At 44.0% G+C, this 20,015-nt stretch overlaps 1 protein-coding gene across 1 annotated transcript in view; it reads left to right on the forward strand.

Annotated features, from left to right (window-relative positions):
• Positions 1-11,898, forward strand: part of CDH1 (cadherin 1) — an 81,145-nt gene extending 69,247 nt beyond the window's left edge. The window contains exons 11-16 of the mRNA XM_032424310.1: positions 823-968; positions 3,992-4,216; positions 4,527-4,757; positions 7,585-7,715; positions 9,560-9,703; positions 11,279-11,898. Coding sequence (XP_032280201.1) covers positions 823-968; positions 3,992-4,216; positions 4,527-4,757; positions 7,585-7,715; positions 9,560-9,703; positions 11,279-11,488 — 1,087 coding nt within the window. The 3' untranslated portion in view covers positions 11,489-11,898. The remainder of the gene's footprint in view (positions 1-822; positions 969-3,991; positions 4,217-4,526; positions 4,758-7,584; positions 7,716-9,559; positions 9,704-11,278) is intronic.
• The last annotated feature ends 8,117 nt before the right edge of the window (positions 11,899-20,015 follow it).

Below are 20,015 nucleotides of genomic sequence, written 5' to 3' on the forward strand. Positions count from 1 at the left end.
ATTTCAGAGAAAGAGCGAGCTCGGGGGAGGAGCAGAGGGAGAGGAAGAAAGAAGCTCAAGCAGACTCCGTGCTGAGTATAGAGCCCAATGTAGAGCTTGATCTCACAACCCATCATGACCTGAGCAGAAACCAAGAGTCAGGTTCTTAACCGACTGCCCCATTCCGGCGCCCCTGGCCTACACTTTCCAAAAAGTGTTGAGAAAGAAAAGAAAGACTAAGGACCAGTTCCAAATTAGGGAAACATGATATCTAAATGTCATGCATGGATGGATCCAGAATCTGGGCAGGGATGTTCTGGAGGACAGTTTTGTGGAAATTGACAATTTAAATACGTGCCATGGGGCGCCTGGGTGGCTCATTCGTCAAGCGTCTGCCTTCGGCTCAGGTCATGATCCCAGGGTCCTGGGATCGAGCCCCGCATTGGGCTCCCTGCTCCGCGGGAAGCCTGCTTCTCCCTCTCCCACTCCCCCTGCTTGTGTTCCTGCTCTTGCTAATTCTCTCTCTGTCAAAAAAAAAAAAAAAAAAAGAAACGACTTTAAATATGTGCCATATATTAAATAATAGTATGGATATCAAAGTTATATTTCCTGAAATTAAATTATCATTATCTAAGAAAATGCCTCTGTTCTTAGGGGATAACACGCTGAAGTATTTCTGAGTAAAAGAACATGGTGTCTGCAACTTACGCTTAAAGGGTTGAAGGGGACATGGATGGTCATACTTTGCTGTAGATGTGATCAATCAACAAAGAGGAACCTTAGCCTTCTTCAGCTATGTGCTGTTGGCTGTACTATTCTAAACCAGAGCTTGTGCCTTTTTAGGTATCGGATTTGGAGGGATGCTGCCAATTGGCTGGAGATTAATCCAGAATCTGGTGCCATTTTCACTCGGGCTGAGCTGGACAGAGAGGACATGGAGCATGTGAAGAACAGCACGTACGAGGCCCTCATTGTAGCCATTGACACGGGTAAGGGTGCCCTTAGCATGTGACCTTTGCTATCTCACCTGTCTGGCTAGCATGCTTCATTGCCCCCTACCCTTCTTTGAGAGGCAGGAGTTCATTCTTTTTCTGGTATTCTTAAACAAAAGCGTGTGATTTTCGAAAGTACAAGTAATTAGGTCAAGCAGAAGCTCTTTATACCTGAACCGACTCCTTCCCCACAGGAGCCAGACTGCCTGGGTCTAGATCTTCGGACTAAAGCTTATGTCCCTCAGTTCCTCTGTCTGACAAAATGATAATACCCCGTCTGGATTTTGAATGAGTTCGTTTATGTAAAAGTGCCCTAGAAGAGTGCCTGCTCTACAAGGACTATCATAATTTTTATCCTTATCATTAGTAGTGAAATATGGCTCCTTCCAGACTGTTTTCGTGTATTTGAATACATTTATATGCATATAGAAATAGAGTTTATTATAAAGCCACTGTCTAGTTTACAGCCTGGTTTTGTTTTTATAATAAAAATCATTATTTTATACATGTTGATTTAAATTTAAGTTTTAATTTATTTGCTATTTATTACTTATAATATGTCTTAAAGACACAGATCTGCTTTGGCACCTTATAAATCTACCTCTTCGTAATAAAATAATGTTATCTGGATATAGCATACTTGAATTGTTCACGCATTAAAGAACACCGGGGTGGTGTGCACCTGTTCGTTATTGCCATGAGTTTGATAAGGAAACATCCTTGTCCATGCCTCTGTGTGCAAGTATTACCCTTGGCTGGATATTTAGAAACAGAATTACTGTTAGAAACTGCTCGCTTCCTGGGCTCGTGATGGATTCTATTTCCCTCGCTAACTCTCCAGCTTCCTGAGGTAGTAATTCCAGGCTTGACAATCCAGAAAACCCAGCAAGGCAGGTAAGGCCATGATGGGGCTGGACAGGTGGCCCTCCATAGCATTGTGATGGTGCTGGAGAAGGATGAGCCTGGCCTCTTCAGTTAGAATCTGAAGCCTGCTCCTGGATCTGTATTTAGGAGTTAGCAGGTTAAAAGCAGAGAGCGAGGTAAGTAAGGCCATGATGGGGTCCCATTGGCAGAATGCTTTTGTCTGAAGGGAAAAGCTAGCCCATGGCTTCAGCCACACTGGCCAGCTGCTGCATGGAAACTCTCCAGCCTGGCCTGGAAGTAAGTGGAGGAAATGGCTCCTGAACGTGCCTTGGCAAACTTTCTGTGAAGGAAGGGCCAGGGAGTAAGTATTTTAGTGTCTTCGGGCCATGTGATCTTGATGGCCTTTGCAGCCTAGAAGCAGCCATAGACGATCTGTAAAGGGGGAATGACCACAGCTGCCTTCCTCATTTGCCTGGAAGGCCTTAGTTTGCCGACCCCTGACCTGATAATCATGGCTCAGGTGTGATGGTGCTGAATGATTCCTTTAAGTGTTCCTTTGTGCATGACTCAATACTTCTTAATGTAAGGTCTAAGAAGAAGGAGAATGAGGTTTCGTAGAAAATCTGTTAGCTTCTTTTTTATTTTACTTTATTTGCATTTTTTTTTTTAAGATTTTATTTGACCCAGAGAGAGAGAGAGAGAGCGCGCGCGAGAGAGCGCGCACAAGCAGGGGGAGTGGCAGGCAGAGGCAGAGGGAGAAGCAGGCTCCCCACAGAGGAGGGGGAGCCCGACGTGGGACTTGATCCCAGGACCCTGGGATCCTGACCTGAGCCGAAGGCAGTCGCCTAACCAACTGAGCCACCCAGGCGCCCTGTTAGCTTCTTTTTTAATTAGAAAAAATTTTAAATGGCACCTCCTATTTGTTTTTAATTCACATGATAAGGTAAAAAAAGATTTAAACATAAACCAAATATGGCATATGCATACAATGGAATATTATTAAGCCTTAAAAAAAGGAAGGGAATCCTGTCACATGTTCTAACGTGGATAAATCTTGGGGGCATTATGCTAAGTAAAAGCCATGTCACGAAAAGGCAAATACTATATGGTTCCACTTAAGGTAAAAAAGCAGTCCGATTCATAGAGACAAAATAGAATGGTGGTAACCGGGGGGCTGGGAGGAAAAGGGAAGTGGGGAGTTGTTTAATGGGTACAGAGTTTCAGTTTTGCAAGATGACAAGGTTCTGGAGATCTGTTCCACAATAATGTGAATATACTTACACTGTTGAACCTAAAATGTAAAATGAATTTTAAAATGGTTGAGATGGTAAATTATATGCTGCGTGGTTTGTTTTAACCACGACTTTTTTAAAGGGTAAGAAAAAAAAAATCACCACAGTCTTGCTACCCAGGCATAACTCTTTATAGGTTTGAGATAAGAGTCCTGTGTTTTTTTCTATAATAAACTAATATTGATGGTAATACTTGAGTGTCTATTTTATCTACTGCCGTATGCTAGGTGCTATGTCATAATGTAAAAGAAATGTCCAAGTCTTTTTTTTTTTTTTTGTAAAGCAACTTGTAGCAATTTAAAAAGTTCAGCCCTTTGATAATGACCTTCAAGCCATAGAAGTTCTGAAAAGGGAGAATTGGTCGGGGGGCAATGAGGAATTCTTGGAGTGGTTAAAATTTGATGGGTTCAGGGGCGCATGGGTGACTCAGATGGTTAAACAACTGCCTTCGGCTCAGGTTATGATCCCAGGGTCCTGGCATCGAGCCCCGCATCGGGTTCCTTGCTCAGCAGGGAGCCTGCTTCTCCCTCTCCCGCAGCCTCTCCTCCAGCTTGTGTGCTCTCTCTCTCTCTGTCAAATGAATAAATAAATAAAAACTTAAAAAAAAAATTTAATGGGTGCATAAAGGTATGTGTAGAAGAGGGAAGGAGGTATCCTTGGTGTAGGGTAATTTGAATAATTGTTGTCAAAGCAGGAAATAAGCATATCAGAGAGCAGCCGGATCTGAAGTGAAGATGCCCGGTGATGGGGAGAGCTGATGGCTCCCTAAAGAGCCAAGCCAAGATTGGAATTTGGTCTGATGGGAATCAGTAGAGCTTCATGAGTGTTCTTGAGCTGTGGCATTTCCTATGTATTTTCTCTTAGGTTCTCCAGTTGCTACTGGAACGGGAACCCTTCTCCTCATCCTCTCTGATGTGAATGACAATGGCCCCGTACCAGAACCTCGAAATATGGACTTCTGTCAGAAGAATCCACAGCCTCGTGTCATCAACATCATTGATCCAGATCTCCCCCCCAACACATCTCCCTTTACAGCAGAACTAACACACGGGGCAAGTGTCAACTGGACCATTGAGTACAATGACCAAGGTGGGAACTGGAGTCTTACTTCAGAAACATTGCTCTGACTCCATGCTTTCCCTGCTCCTGTCCTCCCCCCTTCTGAAATTCCCTTTTCCACTTCCACGTGTCACCCTTTTGTTGTGTGTTCATTTGCCCCTTCTACATTTGAGGCATTCCACCGAGTTCCCTTCCCTTTCCTGGTATCTGACTCTGCAACGTACTGCCCAGTAATCTACAACCCAAGCAGCTCCAATTTTCTTGACCCTAATAATTTTATTCTAGAATGAGGTTTTTTCCCTCCCCTTGTCCCATCATTTATTTTTGTTGCTTCCTCCAGCCCATGAATCTCTAATTTTGAAGCCGAAGAAAACCTTAGAGTTGGGTGACTACAAAATAAATCTCAAGCTCACGGATAACCAGAACAAGGACCAGGTGACCACCCTAGATGTGTTCGTGTGCGACTGCGAAGGGGTCGTCAACAGCTGCAAGAGGACGGCGCCCTATGCCGAAGCAGGCTTGCAGGTTCCCGCCATTCTGGGCATTCTTGGAGGAATCCTCGCTTTACTAAGTACGTACGCCTGGCAAGCGGTTCAGCCTTTGGCTTCTAAAATGGGGGAGCTTTATCCCTTAATGAACAGTTCAGAGAGAAGTTGGCCAAGACGGGAAGGCAGCCCTGTTCCATGAGATCAACAGGAACCCAGTCTTCCATTTAGTTGTTCTTTTATTCCCTCAGGGTAGTGCTTCTCATGCTCAAGTACATACAAATCACCTGCATGAGGATTCTGAGCTGGTTATCTGGGGAGTCTGGGGTGGGGGCCTCAGATTCCACGTTTGTAACCAGCTACCCGGGTGGTGCAGATGTTGCAGGTCCTTGGACCACCTTGGAGCAGCAAGGCCTTGGGGTCCTTTCCTCATCAGCATGGTCCGAGCTGTCCCGCTCACCACCACCACTTCTGCTTCCACATTCTACGTTCCATCCTGGAGAAGGGATGACAGAGAAAGTGGAAAGCACGTGTCTGGGGATGACACAAATCACCTTCATTCCCATCCCACTGGCCCAAACACAGCCACACCTAGAATTTCCCACTTGAACTGGTTGGCCATGTGCCCATTTAAACCTTGGCAGAGGATGGGGTGGAGTGTAGGGTGAACAGTGAGTATTCAATGGCTAAAAGGACAGGGGGAAAAGGATACTGGGGGGAGCTATGGCAGTTCTACCATAGTCCTTCAAACTGATACCAACTGAGACCACCTAGAGATTGGTCCCTAGGGTTGACACAGATGCTGTGATGGTTTCTAAAAGCTTGTGATGGCAAGTTCGTTAGAAAAATTTCAAAGATGGTTTATAAATTAAGGGCTGGAAAGGGTGGTCCAGGTCATGAATGCCTTTGTGATCAGACGAGGGGGATGTGAGTTGACCCTCAAGGAAGGTGTAGGATGGTTGGGACAGAGGCTGGGGGCATCCAGATGGTCAGAGGGGCATTTGTGAGGGTTCCCACGCTAGTGAAGGCACAGAGAGGAAGGCTCGATTGGACTGTGGAGGGCAAAGAGGAGGCCAGCGTGGCTGGAGTAGAAGAAAGTTCTTGGACCAGTGGCATCACTCGGGTTTCAGTTTAGACTCAACACAGATGTTCTTAATCCCGCTGATTTCTGCTTCAGCAGATTCATTCGCTCCCGCCTTCTTCTGATTGTGTCCCCTCAAAGCTGAGAAGGAAGGAGAGTGTGTTGTTCAGAATTCAGTGAGCTTTCTGGACCTCTGTTCCTCAGGGTTCACCTGGCTTAATTGCCTCTGTGGGGTGAGGTGAATTCACCTTCCTCTGCCATCATCATGGCTGGGGTCATGCAAGCCCTGCCTGCCCCCTTCCTTCCTACTCCACTTAGATTTGACTGGGCCAGTCAGCTTTGGGGACAGCAGTTACTAACTAGTACTTTCATCCTGAGGAAAATATTAAAGATTGTCGTTACACTTAAAACAATGGACTTTTGAGTAATAGCCTTCCCTCAGAGTGTTTGGGATACATTTTATTAGGCGCAGAGGACAAGAGCAGCACTGCAGAATGTTCAAATGTGGAACCGTATTGAAAGCGGGAGCAATGCCAGCATTCGGACTTGCAACTTCTTCTTTGTGGGCAAGCGTAGAACTTACACTTCCAAAGATTACACTAGAAAAATGCCAGGATATGAAGGTTTTCATGTAGACCCTCGATATTTGGTTGCTTGCTTTGTGCCAGGCTTTATGGGGATCCCACTGGGGATACTGAGGTTGTGGTACAGTGTGGGGGGCAGTACTTCCTGAAGTGATAACAGTATCTGTTTGGGTTACTTTCCTTTAAGTGACATTTAAGTAATGTTTGATAAATAGTATCTTCTTGCAAATGATAACCTGCTTTTAGTTGCTCAAAGCTCCATGTGGATGGTGACTATCTGCATCTTACATGGTCTTAAGTACTGTATCCTCGGTGCTAAGACAGGTTTTGGCCCACTGAGCAAGTGCTCAGTGTTCCTGTTTATGAATCGTGGTCAAGGAAGTTAAATTGTTCATCTGAATAAGGTCCTGGAATCTTGATGATTTCAGAAACAATAGGGAGGTTGGGTGCTTGTAAGAAATCTTTTCCCCAAGTCTATGCAACCTCTTGTTTCAAAGCAATACTGCTTCAGTAGGGTGTCCTTTAGAGAAACTCGGCCACAAGCACCTATTTAAAAAAAATACTAAATCGTATTTTTTTCAGTCACAATAAATAGTTTAAAGATTTTTAACAATTAATTATTAATCTTCTATATCCTAGAAATATCCCAAGATCAGATGAAAACTTTGGAAATTAAACATATTTTAGAGCTTGCTTATGTGATTTTTAAGAGAAAATAAAGTATTACCAGGCTGTTGAATGGTCTGTGTCCCATTCCTTGGAACTGATTAAAAATAATACGCATCTGTCCATCACATTTAGGTTGACCCAGCCCTGCTCACAAACCTTCGGTGGTTCTAGTTCAGAATCAAAACCAAAGTCCTTCAGTAGTCGCCATGTCCCTGCCACCCTTCTGAACCCCTGTTTACTTCCTCCCTCGCTCACCGTGCTGACCTCGCCTCTCCTTAGTCATGCCCATCGTGCTCCTGCCTCAGGGCCTTTGTCCCTAATTTCCTCTGCCTGGAGCATTTTAGCTCAGATTCTGGGAAATGACTGATTGGTTTAAGTCCAATTAAAGACCACACTTGAGTTCCCATGTACTTGTCCAGGATGTTACACTGCACATACTAACTTCAGGTCTGTGAGCGTCTGTGCGCGCTTTGTCTGGCACCCATCTGCCTGGTAGGCAGGGCTGTGGTGCTCTGTGAGAGCTGCTTTTTATGGCCTTCTTGACCCGTGGCTCCCCTCGTTCTCTCTCCCCCACCCCAGTCCTGATTCTGCTGCTTCTGCTGTTTGTTCGGAGGAGAGGGGTGGTCAAAGAGCCCTTACTACCCCCAGAAGATGACACCCGGGACAACGTTTACTATTATGATGAAGAAGGAGGTGGAGAAGAGGATCAGGTATGTTTTTAAAACCATGATACATGGCGCGCCTGGGTGGCTCAGTCATTCAGCATCTGCCTTCAGCTCAGGTCATGATCCCAGAGTCCTGGGATTGAGCCCCGCGTCCCTGCTCAGGGGGGAGTCTGCTTCTCCCTTTCCCTCTGCCTGCCGTTCCCTGTGCTTGTGCGCTCTCTCTCTCTCTCTCAAATAAATGGATAAAGTCTTTAAAAAAATAAAAATAAAAAACCATGATACAAAGCTAAATGGCGATCTCTTTATTTGGAAGAAGCAATGATTAGGAGAAGGTAGACCTTTGAAATAACATTGTTCTGTTCAGCACCCAGATGAATGAACAGAGGCCAAGGGCAGCTAAGTAACTTGCCCAGTCACACAGGTAGGAAGCCGGAGAACCCCAGGTAGTCTGACTCCAGAGCCTAGTCTCCCTGTCACTGTTCTCAGGATACAAACTTCAAATTATCATCGGCATACGGCAGCTACTTTGTAATATTTTGTTTCCCTTGAGCTTGTAGGTATGCTAAACTTTTTTTTCTTATTGTACGTGTTAAATCTTTAGGCCTTCTTTATCTTCCCTGATTCTGAAGATGGTCTTGCCTTAGCCTAGAGTTTTCTGGAGTTTTTTTTAAGTAATCTCTGTGCCCGATGTGGGGCTCAAACTCATGACCCCATGTTGGATATCAGGAGTTGGATAGTCTACTGACTGGGCCAGCCAGCAGCCTTTTGGAGAATTTTTTGTGAATGTGTGTTCTATTTAGCAAGGGAACCTCGGGGGGGCGCCTGGGTGGCTCAGTTGTTAAGCGTCTGCCTTCGGCTCAGGTCATGATCCCAGGGTCCTGGGATCGAGCCCCACATCGGGCTCCCTGCTCGGCAGGAAGCCTGCTTCTCCCTCTCCCACTCCCCCTGCTTGTGTTCCCTCTCTCGCTGTGTCTCTCTCCGTCAAATAAATAAATAAAAATCTTTAAAAAAAAGGGGGGGGGAACCTCGGGCCCCATCTCAGAGTTCTGCTTTGACTCTGGCCATGCATGAGCATATTTGCTGAGCTCTCTGGTCTGGAAGAACAGCCATTGATTAGAATTTCAATGCCTGCTTTGCACAATGTATTAGGAGGTACAGAGAACTGTCCTTCAGGCATTTGTGGGATAACTGCTGATCTCAGCTAGTGTCTTAGTCCGTATGGGTTGCTATAACAAGATGCCACAAACAGGTTGCTTAAAAACCACAGAAGTTTTTCTCACGGTTCTGGAGGCTGGGATGTGTTAAGATGGAGGCACCAGCAGATTTGGTGTTTGGTGGGGACCTGCTTCCTGGTTCACAATCAGCCATAATCTCAAGTGCACTCAACACAGCAGAAGGGGAGTTCTAGAGTGTCTTTTATCAGTGTGCTAATCCTGTTCCCAAGGGCTCTATGTACCCTCCTGACTTGATCACCTCCCAAAAGTTGCACCTCCAAATACCACCATGTTGGGGATTAGGTTTCAATGTGTGAATTTGGAGAGGGACACAGACATTCGGTCTATGGCAGCTAGACTCTCAAGAACCTGTAGGTCAGCTGGGACTTAGTCACTTAGGTACAGCAGTCTACATCCAAGCCCACAGTTGTTCCTCACAATCCTTTTGTGCTGTTTTTCCTTCTAGTGCTATTTTGGAAACTCTTAGGTTGCAAACTGTCATTTCAGATTACATTGGCACATGCTTATAACTATCATGCAGTTGAAAGGGCATGATCTGATACCAGAATCTATAATCCAAATATAGCCCTGGATTTGTGACTGTTTTTTGTTTGTTTCTTTTTGTTTTGTTTTTGATTTGTTTTTTACTCTTTGCTTTTACCTTTTTCTCCAAAGGACTTTGACTTGAGCCAGTTGCACAGGGGCCTGGATGCTCGGCCCGAAGTGACTCGCAATGATGTGGCGCCAACCCTCCTGAGTGTGCCCCAGTACCGGCCCCGCCCTGCCAATCCTGATGAAATTGGAAATTTTATTGATGAAGTAAGTTAGCAAAATCAAAAGCCAAGGTGCAGCTCATCTCTAAACTCAGGAGCAGTTGGGTTGAAAGTGAGGAAAAAGTCTTTAGATTCTTTGCTTTACCACATTTTCTCCTTGCCTGATCCCTGAATGCTATTTTTTATTTGTGTCTCATCTGAATTTCAGAACTAAAAGCACTTCAGACTGTTCCTAGTCAATTTGCAATATCCATATGGCGAAACCAAGAATTGCTTGTGAGGATTTAGTAGAACTAGAAATGAAACTAAAGAGATTCAGAGGAGATCCAATTTGGTTTCACTAATGGCTCTTTTTGCCCCTGCATCCCACTGCTGGTTGGGATGTGATATTAAATGTGTATCACAGGTCTGCCTAAGGGCCAGAAAAATAGCATCAATTTGTGTATGTTGGAAATGCATTCAGCTATGAATTCCAGAAGTTTAAACAGATATGAGGAGATTAACCTCATAAATCCTTGTTCTCGTGTTTGTTGCCACATGATCACAAGATGGCTGCCACACTTCCAGGCCTTGGGTCTGTATCCCAGTCAAGAAGAAGTAGGAAGGGCAGAGCAGAGGCCAAAAGTCTTTGTTCTAGCAAACTGTTAATGCAAGTAGGGAGTTCATCCTGTGTTATTGGCCAGAACTGTCACTGGCCAGAACTGTCCTTATCTGCAAGGGAAAATGAGAAATAAGGCATTAAGTTAATTAGCTTAGGGTAAGATGAGGACAAATTGGGGGTCGGGATGAGCAAAGAACCAAGTAAGGTAACAGTCCAGCAGGATCTATTTCCTTAAACTATGTTACCTGATCCCTTGCTCAGTTACTGGAATAATTTTCAGGGCTTCTCTGATGATCCAGTGGCCCTCAGCGGGTCTTCATGGTAGAGGCTGGTTTTGTTTTCGCTCCTATGGGAGTCCTCACCAGGAACTACACAAAGCACAGAAGTGTTTGAAGTGAACAGGCTGGATATTCTAGGAAGTTGGGAATGGGAAGGGCCAGTTAAAGCCTCCCTTTTAGATAAATCTGAATTCAGGTCCTTTCCTCCATTCACATGCATTTGTGTGTCATCACAGCTGATAGTAGCTTTTTTTTTTTTTCTTTTTTTAATTACAAAAATAGTGTTTGCTACTTATAATAATAAACTTTGAAAATGTATATAAAGAAAAAAAAAATGCAAGTCCTTTCTTCATGCCCCAACTTACTCTCCAGAGTTAACTGTTAACAGTTTGGCATTCATCCTTCCAGACCTTTCCAGGTGGAAATGCCGTATGGACCAGTACGACTGTCCTCATTGTTTTCAGCCTCTGTTCATCTTGACTGGCTTCTCTCCTGTCTACATAAAATGTATCATTAATTTAGGGGGAAACATTCTGCATCTTTACCCGTGATTTTGTCTTTTCATCAACGGTATATTGTCTGTATCCATTTACCGTATTGGTGCTGACTGCTCCCAGTGTTCTGTAGGATGGTTGCGTTATCGTGCATTACGTGTTGCTGGAGGCACCTAGAGAAGGCATCTTGCCTGACAGATGTGCGATTCCTTCCATTGAAAGATCCTCCTGTCTTCCTCCTCCTTTAGAACCTGAAGGCAGCGGACACTGACCCCACCGCTCCTCCTTACGACTCTCTGCTCGTGTTTGACTATGAAGGAAGCGGTTCTGAAGCTGCTAGTCTGAGCTCCTTGAACTCCTCAGAGTCAGACCAAGACCAGGACTATGACTACCTGAACGAATGGGGCAATCGCTTCAAGAAGCTGGCGGACATGTACGGGGGTGGGGAGGACGACTAGGGGTCTTGAGACAAATGGGGAAGGAGATGGGTCCTTACACCATGTGGGGGAGAGTGCAGGGGTCATGGTTTTCCAGCTCCCTTCACTTGAGATGAGTTTCTGGGGAAGAGAGACTGCTCAGTGATGCAGTTAGGATACTTAGGATTACCACTTGATAGATCTAATCTGTATTTTGACCTATTCTTTGAAGCTTTTTTCTTTCATCATTCTTTAAATGGTGATGCTGTCCAAAAGACATCCACATGTTTAATATTTCAAAAGAATAGCTTCAGCCTCCAGAAGGTTCTGCTAGCAACTTGGAGGTTAGGTTCTGCTAGCAATTTACAGATTTCCTTACAAGCTTTTGTCTCATTTTTTTAAAGAAAGGGGGGGCTCAACTACCCTATTGTTGTGTGTGTGTGTGTGTGTGTCTGTGTGTGTAATTATTTTTAATTTGTGTTCTTTCTTTCTCCTATCACTGCTCTGGTGTCCCCTGTTCTAATACCCACTGTTACTCCTTCTGAACTTATATTGCCCCAGACAGGAGTTCTCTGATGGAGAAATTGTTGGGCCCTTTCAGGATAGGAGACTTGGTCTTAGCCTGGCCAGAGTGTGACTGGGTATCGTGGACTCGTAAGACCTTTAATGGTTCTCCTTTTTTATTTTCTAAGTACATAACTTGAAATTGGTGTCCATCCACTTACTTGTTCTGCATAAATATGTTTGTTATGTGTGTGTCATTGTTGAGGTACTTTGGTTCTAAATAGGGAGCACTGAGCAGAAAAGGTGGTGAGTTTTCAGATGCCATTCAACTTCTAATGTTCATTTATCACTCAAAAGAGTGATCTCTTTCGACACTTAATGATGGTGCCTAAGTGCTGCAGCCAAAGACAGAAGGAGGTTTGTCACAGCTGAGGGCAACATGAGAAATGGGCTTGGAGGTGGCAGGAGAGATGTGTCACTGAGCCTGGCAATTTAGCAAACCGAGGCTGAGGATGATTGAGGTGGCTCTACCTCTAGTCCTGAAAATTCTGAAGAATGGAAGAATCTCAACATGTGTGTGCTATCAGGATCCTCATGCCAGAGTTTGCACCTGAAGCCCAGAATCCCCAAGTGCCTGCTTTTGTTGATGCCTACAGAAAATGCTGGCTGATCTGGACACATCTATCCCAAATTCCAAGAGTTCGTAGAAAACCGAGGATATTAGGAAATCAATTTTTCCCCTTAGGAGCAGGAAGAAAATAGGGCGCTAAAGGGTGCTAGCAAGGGGAGGGTGGGGAGAATTTTGATTTGGATCTTCTTTTAATTGCAATGCGAACTTCAAGAAACTTTTGACAACCACAGAAAATAATTTTATCTAAATTGCTTTACTGTCTGTCAGCTGTTTTTCAAAGGAAAAAAAATCATCCCTGCAATCACTTCTTGGAATTCTCTTGATTTTTTAGCAATTTAAACTCTTAACGTAGTCTTGTGTAGAGAATGTTACTATAGTTTTGAGTGTATACATGTGTGGGTGTGGATAATTTTGTATTTTCTTTGGGGGTGGAAAAGGAAAACAAGCTCAGAAAATTCTTAAATATTCATTTTTATAAATTTTATTAAAGAATTTTGTTAAACCATTGTCAAACACTCGTTTTATTTGGTTACACCACAATTCCAGGCAAGACCAGTGGTAGTTGAGCTCACTCAAAACGTGAAGAAGGAAACTTCATGTTGAAATGACTCCTCCAGAACTTGGTGTAATTCTATTGCGGGCAGAGTGCAGGAAACTGCATTTAAAAGCTCGCTTTATTTGAAGAATATCTCTCCGTGTGGTATGTGGAGAAACATTTAAAATTCTCTTGTCAATGGAAAAACTGTGGGCAGAGCCGAGGGACCGAAATAGAGCTTCAGACAACATTCAGTCGGTCAGCAAAGTTTATGTAGTACAGCGGTCCACCATCAGGGAAGACTCTGGACCCCTCCCCCAGGGGACATTGGGCAATTTCTGGAGAATATGTTGATTGTCGTGACTGAGGAGGTGCTACTGGCCTCCAATCAAGGCCAGGGATGCTGCTAAATATCCTGCAATGCATGGGGCAGCCATGTGCAGCAAAGAACCATCAGGCCCAGAATGTCAATGGTGCTGCTGAGAAACCCTGTTCTGTGACTTTACTCTGCTGGAGGGGTATAATCGTATATGTATATGTGTGTATGTGTATATATATATATTTTTTTTCTTTAATGTGAAATACATAGATCTTCTTTGACTTTGATGTGGTTACATCATGATGTGGTTACAGTAAATTATTGTAAGTTGAGAATACGTCAAAAATGCATTTAATATGCTTAATCCAGCAGACATGATAGCTTAGCCTAACCCACTTTCAGTGTGCTCAGGAAACTTACTTCAGCCTAGAGTGAATAAAATCATCTCACACAAACCATTTTATAGCAAAGTGTTGAATAGCTTGTGTCATTTATTGAATATGGACAGTGAGAAACCGAATGGTTGTGTGTTGGTTGGTTACCTTCCTGACCGCAGGACTGACAAGCTGTGCCTGCCACCGCCCAAGCATCACGAGAGTCCGTCCATATTTCACTAGCCCAGGAAAAGATAAGACTATGAAGGATAGTTTCAACTGAATGTATTACTTTCAAGGGTACAGTTCAGTGATACTAAGTACATCCAAAATGTGTAACCATCACCTCTGTTTCCAGAACCTCTGCATCATTCCAAACAAATTCTGTAACCATGGGCAATAAGTAACTCCCTGTTCCCTCCCCTCCCCTCCCAGCCCCGGTGACTTCCATTCTGCTTGCTGTGCTCATGAATTTGACTCTGCTAGGTATTTCATGTAAGTGGTGTCCTGTAATACGTGTCCTTTTAAACTTGGCTTGTTTCACCTGGCCTCATGGTTCCCAGGGTATTGCAGCACATGTCAGGACTGCATACTTCATTGTGTGTATATACACCACGTGTTACTTATCCGTTCATCTTGGGTTGTTTCTGCCTTGTGGCTGTTGTGAATGATGCCGCATTGAACACTGGCATACTGAAACTTTTCAATTCTGGCTATCTACCCAGGAGTCGAATTGCTAGGTTATATTGGTAGTTCTATGTATAGTTTGAGAAGCTGCCAAGGTATAGACCTAGATTTGGTCCAGGAGCGAAAATTTAAAATCCATAAAAGACTTTTTTTAAAGAAAAATTGGGCAAATTTTTTTTTAAGATTTTTATTAGAGGGGTGCCTGGGTGGCTCAGTCAGTTGTTAAGCGTCTGCCTTCGGCTCAGGTCATGATCCCAGGGTCCTGGGATCGAGCCCCGCATCGGGCTCCCTGCTCCGCGGGAAGCCTGCTTCTCCCTCTCTCTCTGTGTCTCTCTCTGTCAAATAAATAAAATCTTTAAAAAAAAAAAAAAAAAAAGATTTTTTTTAGAGGGACGCCTGGGTGGCTCAGTTGGTTAAGCGGCTGCCTTCGGCCTGGGTCATGATCCCAGAGTCCTGGGATCGAGTCCCACATAGGGCTCCTTGCTCAGCAGGGAGCTTGCTTCTCCTCCTCTCTCCTTCTGCTTGTGCTCTCTCTGTCAAATAAATAAAAATCTTTAAAAAAAAAAAAAAAGGTTTTTATTAGAAAGCACAAGCAGGGGGAGGGGCAGAGGGAGAAGGAGAAGCAGACTCCCCGCTCAGCAGGGAGCCTGAGGTGACATGGGGCTCTCCATCCCAGGACTCCAGGATCATGACCTGAGCCAAAGTCAGATGCTTAACTGACTGAGCCACCCAGGTGACCTGGAAATTGGTCAGATTTTAATACGGATCTTAGAATAGATGATATTCCTGAATAAATACTAGTTTTCTTGGGGACATAGTTCACTAGGAGAACCTTATTAGGAGATAAATGATGAATTCAGAGATAAAAGTTGTTGTGACATCTGCAAATCAAAGGTTTAACAAAAAAGTACATCAAGAGTGGTAGCACACAGGCAAATGTGATGAAATGTTCATAATGACTAAATCAGGTGAAGGGTATGCAAGTGTTCATGTACTAGCCTTTCAACTTTTTTTTTCAGGTTTAAAGTATTCCAAAATAAAAAGTTATAAAGAGAAATATGGAAGCCAGAAGTAAACCCTTAGATAGTCGAATGATACTCTACAAGGGTGCTAAGACCATTCAGTGAGAAAAGGCAAGGTTTTTTTGATAGTACCAAGATGACCACACACACACACACACACACACACACACTGAGTATAGCTGACACAATGTTACATTAGTTTTAGGTGTACAACTTAGTGATTTGGCAAGTTTATGCATTACGCTATGTTCACAAGTGTAGCTGCCATCTGTCCTGTTCTATCGCTATTTAATGTCACTATTTTCCTTATGCTCTGCCAAAAGGACCGTGTTTTCAACAAATGGTGCTGGGAACACTGGGTGTCTATGCGCAAAAGAATGAAATTAGACGTACTGTTACACCATATACAAGAAATAAACTCAAAATGGATCAAAGACTCAAAATGTAAGGGCGAAAACTATAAAACCCTCAGAAGAAAATAGACATCATGACACTGGGTTTGGCATTATTTTGTGCATATCTTACCACAATAAGGTCAGGGAAAGATATAACACCATGAGGACAAATAAAATGGTTCTATAGAAAATAAACCGTTTACAAAGTACCGACCACGTGCAGAGGGCTACAGCAGTCAGTAAATGAGACTTGTGAGAAAGACAACAGAGGAGGTGTTGGCACGTTTCCTTCTTGCTGGTTCCACCGGTACTGACGAGGTCTGACGAGGTCATATTTGGAGAAGACACACGGGAGCCATGCTGCCTGAGTTCAAATCCTGATTTCTGTCCTTTCCACCTGTGGGCTTAGGCAAGTTACTTTATCTTTCTCTACCTCAGTTTCCTTATGTCCAAAGGGAGAATTGGACCTACTTCATAGGGTGGTTGTGAACACTGAGTTGATATGTATAAAGCATTTAGAAGAGTGCTTGGCACATGGCAGTGCTTGTTAAATGTGAGCTCTTGTTTTTATTATAGAATAAGGGGCGCAGTACCCATAAGAACTTTTAATTTGCTGGGGTCTTTACTGGGAGTTATGTTTCTGTAAAACAGCCACTGATAACCGTTGGGTGCCATTAGCCTTGTTAGTTCTCTGGGTTGAGGCAAGCAGTCCCAGCCAGCTTGGATAAGATGTTCAACTGCTGTCCCTCAAGTCCCTGATAATGGGCTCCTTGTTGGTCGTGTTCAAATCAATGGAATCCAGCTTCCGTGAATACAGACCTCTGTGTGTGTCTTGAACAGCCCGTTATGGTTCGTTTCAGGGAAGCAGCATCCTCCCTCATGTAGCTCTCGTGCATATTGGTTCTGATGGATATTTAACAGCATATTTGCTAGGGAGCCTCCCAGCTGTGCTTAAGTGTTTTAACAAAGCTGCCCAGAGCAAACCAAGGAAGGGGCTGCCAGAATCCAGTTCTATAAACTAAAATCCTCTAAGTGTAAATACCGGATTCTAAGGAAGTAGGGTAATTAAAAGCCAATTTTAATGATTTTAGGGCAGGAGAATCTTGAGAATGCTTCCTTTTTTTTCGGATGCAGAGCTTATATTTATAACCTTATAGACTCTAGGCACTCCTCCAACATCCTATTATAAGATGCATCCAATGTTCTATGTGGGATATATTTTTTTGCTGGAAAAATTTTATAAGACTTTTATGACACTGCTTTTGAACATAGGTGTGTCATTTTTGTGGCATCTGAGCCTTTAGCGACCAAATGATAAAATCTGGTGCCATAACACTTTGGGATAAAGGATTCTCAGCTCTGGGGCCCTTATAATAATCTTTTCTAAATCCCACACCAGTACCGTCCTTAGACTTGGCTAGTAGGGTCCCCGCCCTGGGTCCCATGCTTTACAGGCCCCCACCTGGCCTCCTCCATGATGAGTATCTTTATGGACAAGGAATATGCCAGTCCTAGGGTAATTGCCCACCCCAAATCCTCACCTTCCTCCCAGACCTCACTCCCAAATTCTGGGACTCTGGAATTCCCTAACCATCCCTAGCCTGCTTCCAGTGCTATCTGGGCCTCTTCACTTGGTCTGCCCTCTGGAAGGTGACCCACGCTCCCTGTGTGTGTGCCCCTAACCTTAGGGGGGCCAAGTGGTAGTTTCTTAGGGGTGTGTGCACATCCAGGCTGTGGTGTTCACATGTGTGAATGCAGGATGGAGACACTAGTGAGAAGAAAAAGGGGTGAGGCCAGAGGTGGGAGGCTGGCTTCCCCCATATACTGCCACATGCAGTATGGAACTCTGAGGCCAAGTCTGACAAGTCTCAATTCAAACCTAGTATATTTTTGAAAGTAGGAGAATAGAAGATATTTTATTTAACAGTCTACTAGTTTGATTTATACTTTGAAATACTTAGGCATATGGCATGAAGGCCTCCACTTGTGTTTCTACCCCAATGCCCACAAATCTTAGGGGTTGGCCTTTCCCACACAATGCTTTACACCCACTTCGCTGAATGTTTAGTATCTCGAAATGACCTTAAAGTTTTGTTTTTGTTTTGGGGCTTGTTTTTTTCTGGTGGCCCTTACGGGGAGACCTTAAATTTTTTATTTCCCAAAATGAATTTGATTACACACATAACTTCAGAAAAATTGTCTGACAAGGTCTGGGGTGAGATATACAACACAATGAAAAGACTGATGTAGTAATTTCATAGGTCATTTATTTCCCCTTCAAAAATGTTTTTTCCAATTTAAAGATATTTTGGCAGGATTTTATTTGAGGAGGAGATGGAGAGTAAGATACAGGTACAATTTTTATTTTTATTTTTATTTTTTTTAAGATTTTATTTATTTGAGAGAGAGAGAATGAGAGAGAGAGCATGAGGGGGGGAAGGTCAGAGGGAGAAGCACACTCCCCGCTGAGCAGGGACCCTGACGCGGGACTCGATCCCGGGACTCCAGGATCATGACCTGAGCCACCCAGGCGCCCCGATACAGGTACAATTTTTAAAGCATCCCCTCTGTGGCAGATATTGCTAAATACTTGAAAACAGTATCATTTTAACTCCCTAGGATAGCTTTGTAAAAATGGTTCTGTTATCTACTCACTTTAGAGAGGAGGAAATGGTTGATGGATTTGGCCTGGAGCCAGAAGTCCTGGGAGTGACCAGGAGGGGGCTGAGAAAGGAGTTTAAACACCAGCTTCTTTCTCAGTGGTAAGGGGCTGGCAGTGGAGCCCGTCCTACTTCCTAAGACTTCCAGCAGCTAAATGCTGAAGGGCTGTCCTCAGGAGTGAACTCAGGCTAGCTCAGGGGATCTCAAGCAGAAGCAGGACAGTCTATTTGGGAGCACTTTCTGAAAGTGGGTGGTGGGGGTGGTTGAGAATATGAGAGATTATTGACTTTTAGTGAAGGGAGAGGACAACATGAGTTTAGAATGTCCCACCAGGAGGGGCTCCTGTGTGTCTCTCTGGTCCTGATCTCAGGGTGGTGGGTTCAAGCCGCATGTAGTGATCTCAGGGTTGTAGGATTGGCCTGGCATGGGGCTCCAATCTCGGCTGGGATTCTGCTTGAGATTCTCTCTGCCCCCTTCTCTCTCTCTCAAATGAATAAATCTTAAAAACAAAAGATGTCCCACCAGGATTCGCGTAGGTGAAAACCTGTCCCTGATGGTCTCTGAAACGAATGCTGTTTTACATGTTAACATTATGTGGGTGGGGGTGGAGGCATGATTTTAATATACACAGAATTTTCTAAGAATGTAAATAGAGCAAAGATTTAAATTTTTTTTAAAAATATTTTATTTGACAGAGAAAGACACAGCGAGAGAGGGAACACAAGCAGGGGGAGTGGGAGAGGGAGAAACAGCTTCCCACCTAGCAGGGAGCCCAATGTGGGGCTCGATCCCAGGACCCCAGGATCATGACCTGAGCCGAAGGCAGACGCTTAACGACTGAGCCACCCAGGTGCCCAGCAAAGATTTAAATTTTATTGGGAACTGTAATTAGTCCGTTTCAGATATTGTATCACCAATAGCAATATTTGTAGCTATTCAGAATGGATGCATTTGTGTTTAGCACTATTTTTATTTTTTTAAAGTAGACTCCATGCCCAATGCGGGGAGTCACATGCTCTACCAACTGAGCCAGCTAGGCACTCCAGCACTTGTTTTTAAATATCACTCACAAAGAAATTCAACAGTATTCAGTTGAATATTGTTATGTGTATCCAAACTTCATTATAATAGGCACAGCATCTGCTTACTTCACTGTCTTTTAGTGCTTCCCTATCCACTTATTTTCATACTGATACGTATTATTTCATGATCAACTACTGTACCTCTCTGTTCCTTATTCTTTATTTAGTGGTTAATCATATTGAATTTCTGAAATTGTGCGTGTAGGCAGGCTGTGTTAGCTGTTTTTTTTTTTCCCTCAGGACAGTAAAAGCGGCCTGAGATAGTATTTGTGAAACGCCCAACCCCTCGAGTCGGCCCCGCCCCACAGGCCCCGCCCCTTACATCGGGCCCCGCCCCTAGGACATTCCGCCACATTCAA

The sequence above is a fragment of the Phoca vitulina genome, unplaced genomic scaffold (assembly GCF_004348235.1).
Source record: "Phoca vitulina isolate PV1807 unplaced genomic scaffold, GSC_HSeal_1.0 scaffold30, whole genome shotgun sequence".
NCBI lineage: Eukaryota > Metazoa > Chordata > Mammalia > Carnivora > Phocidae > Phoca > Phoca vitulina.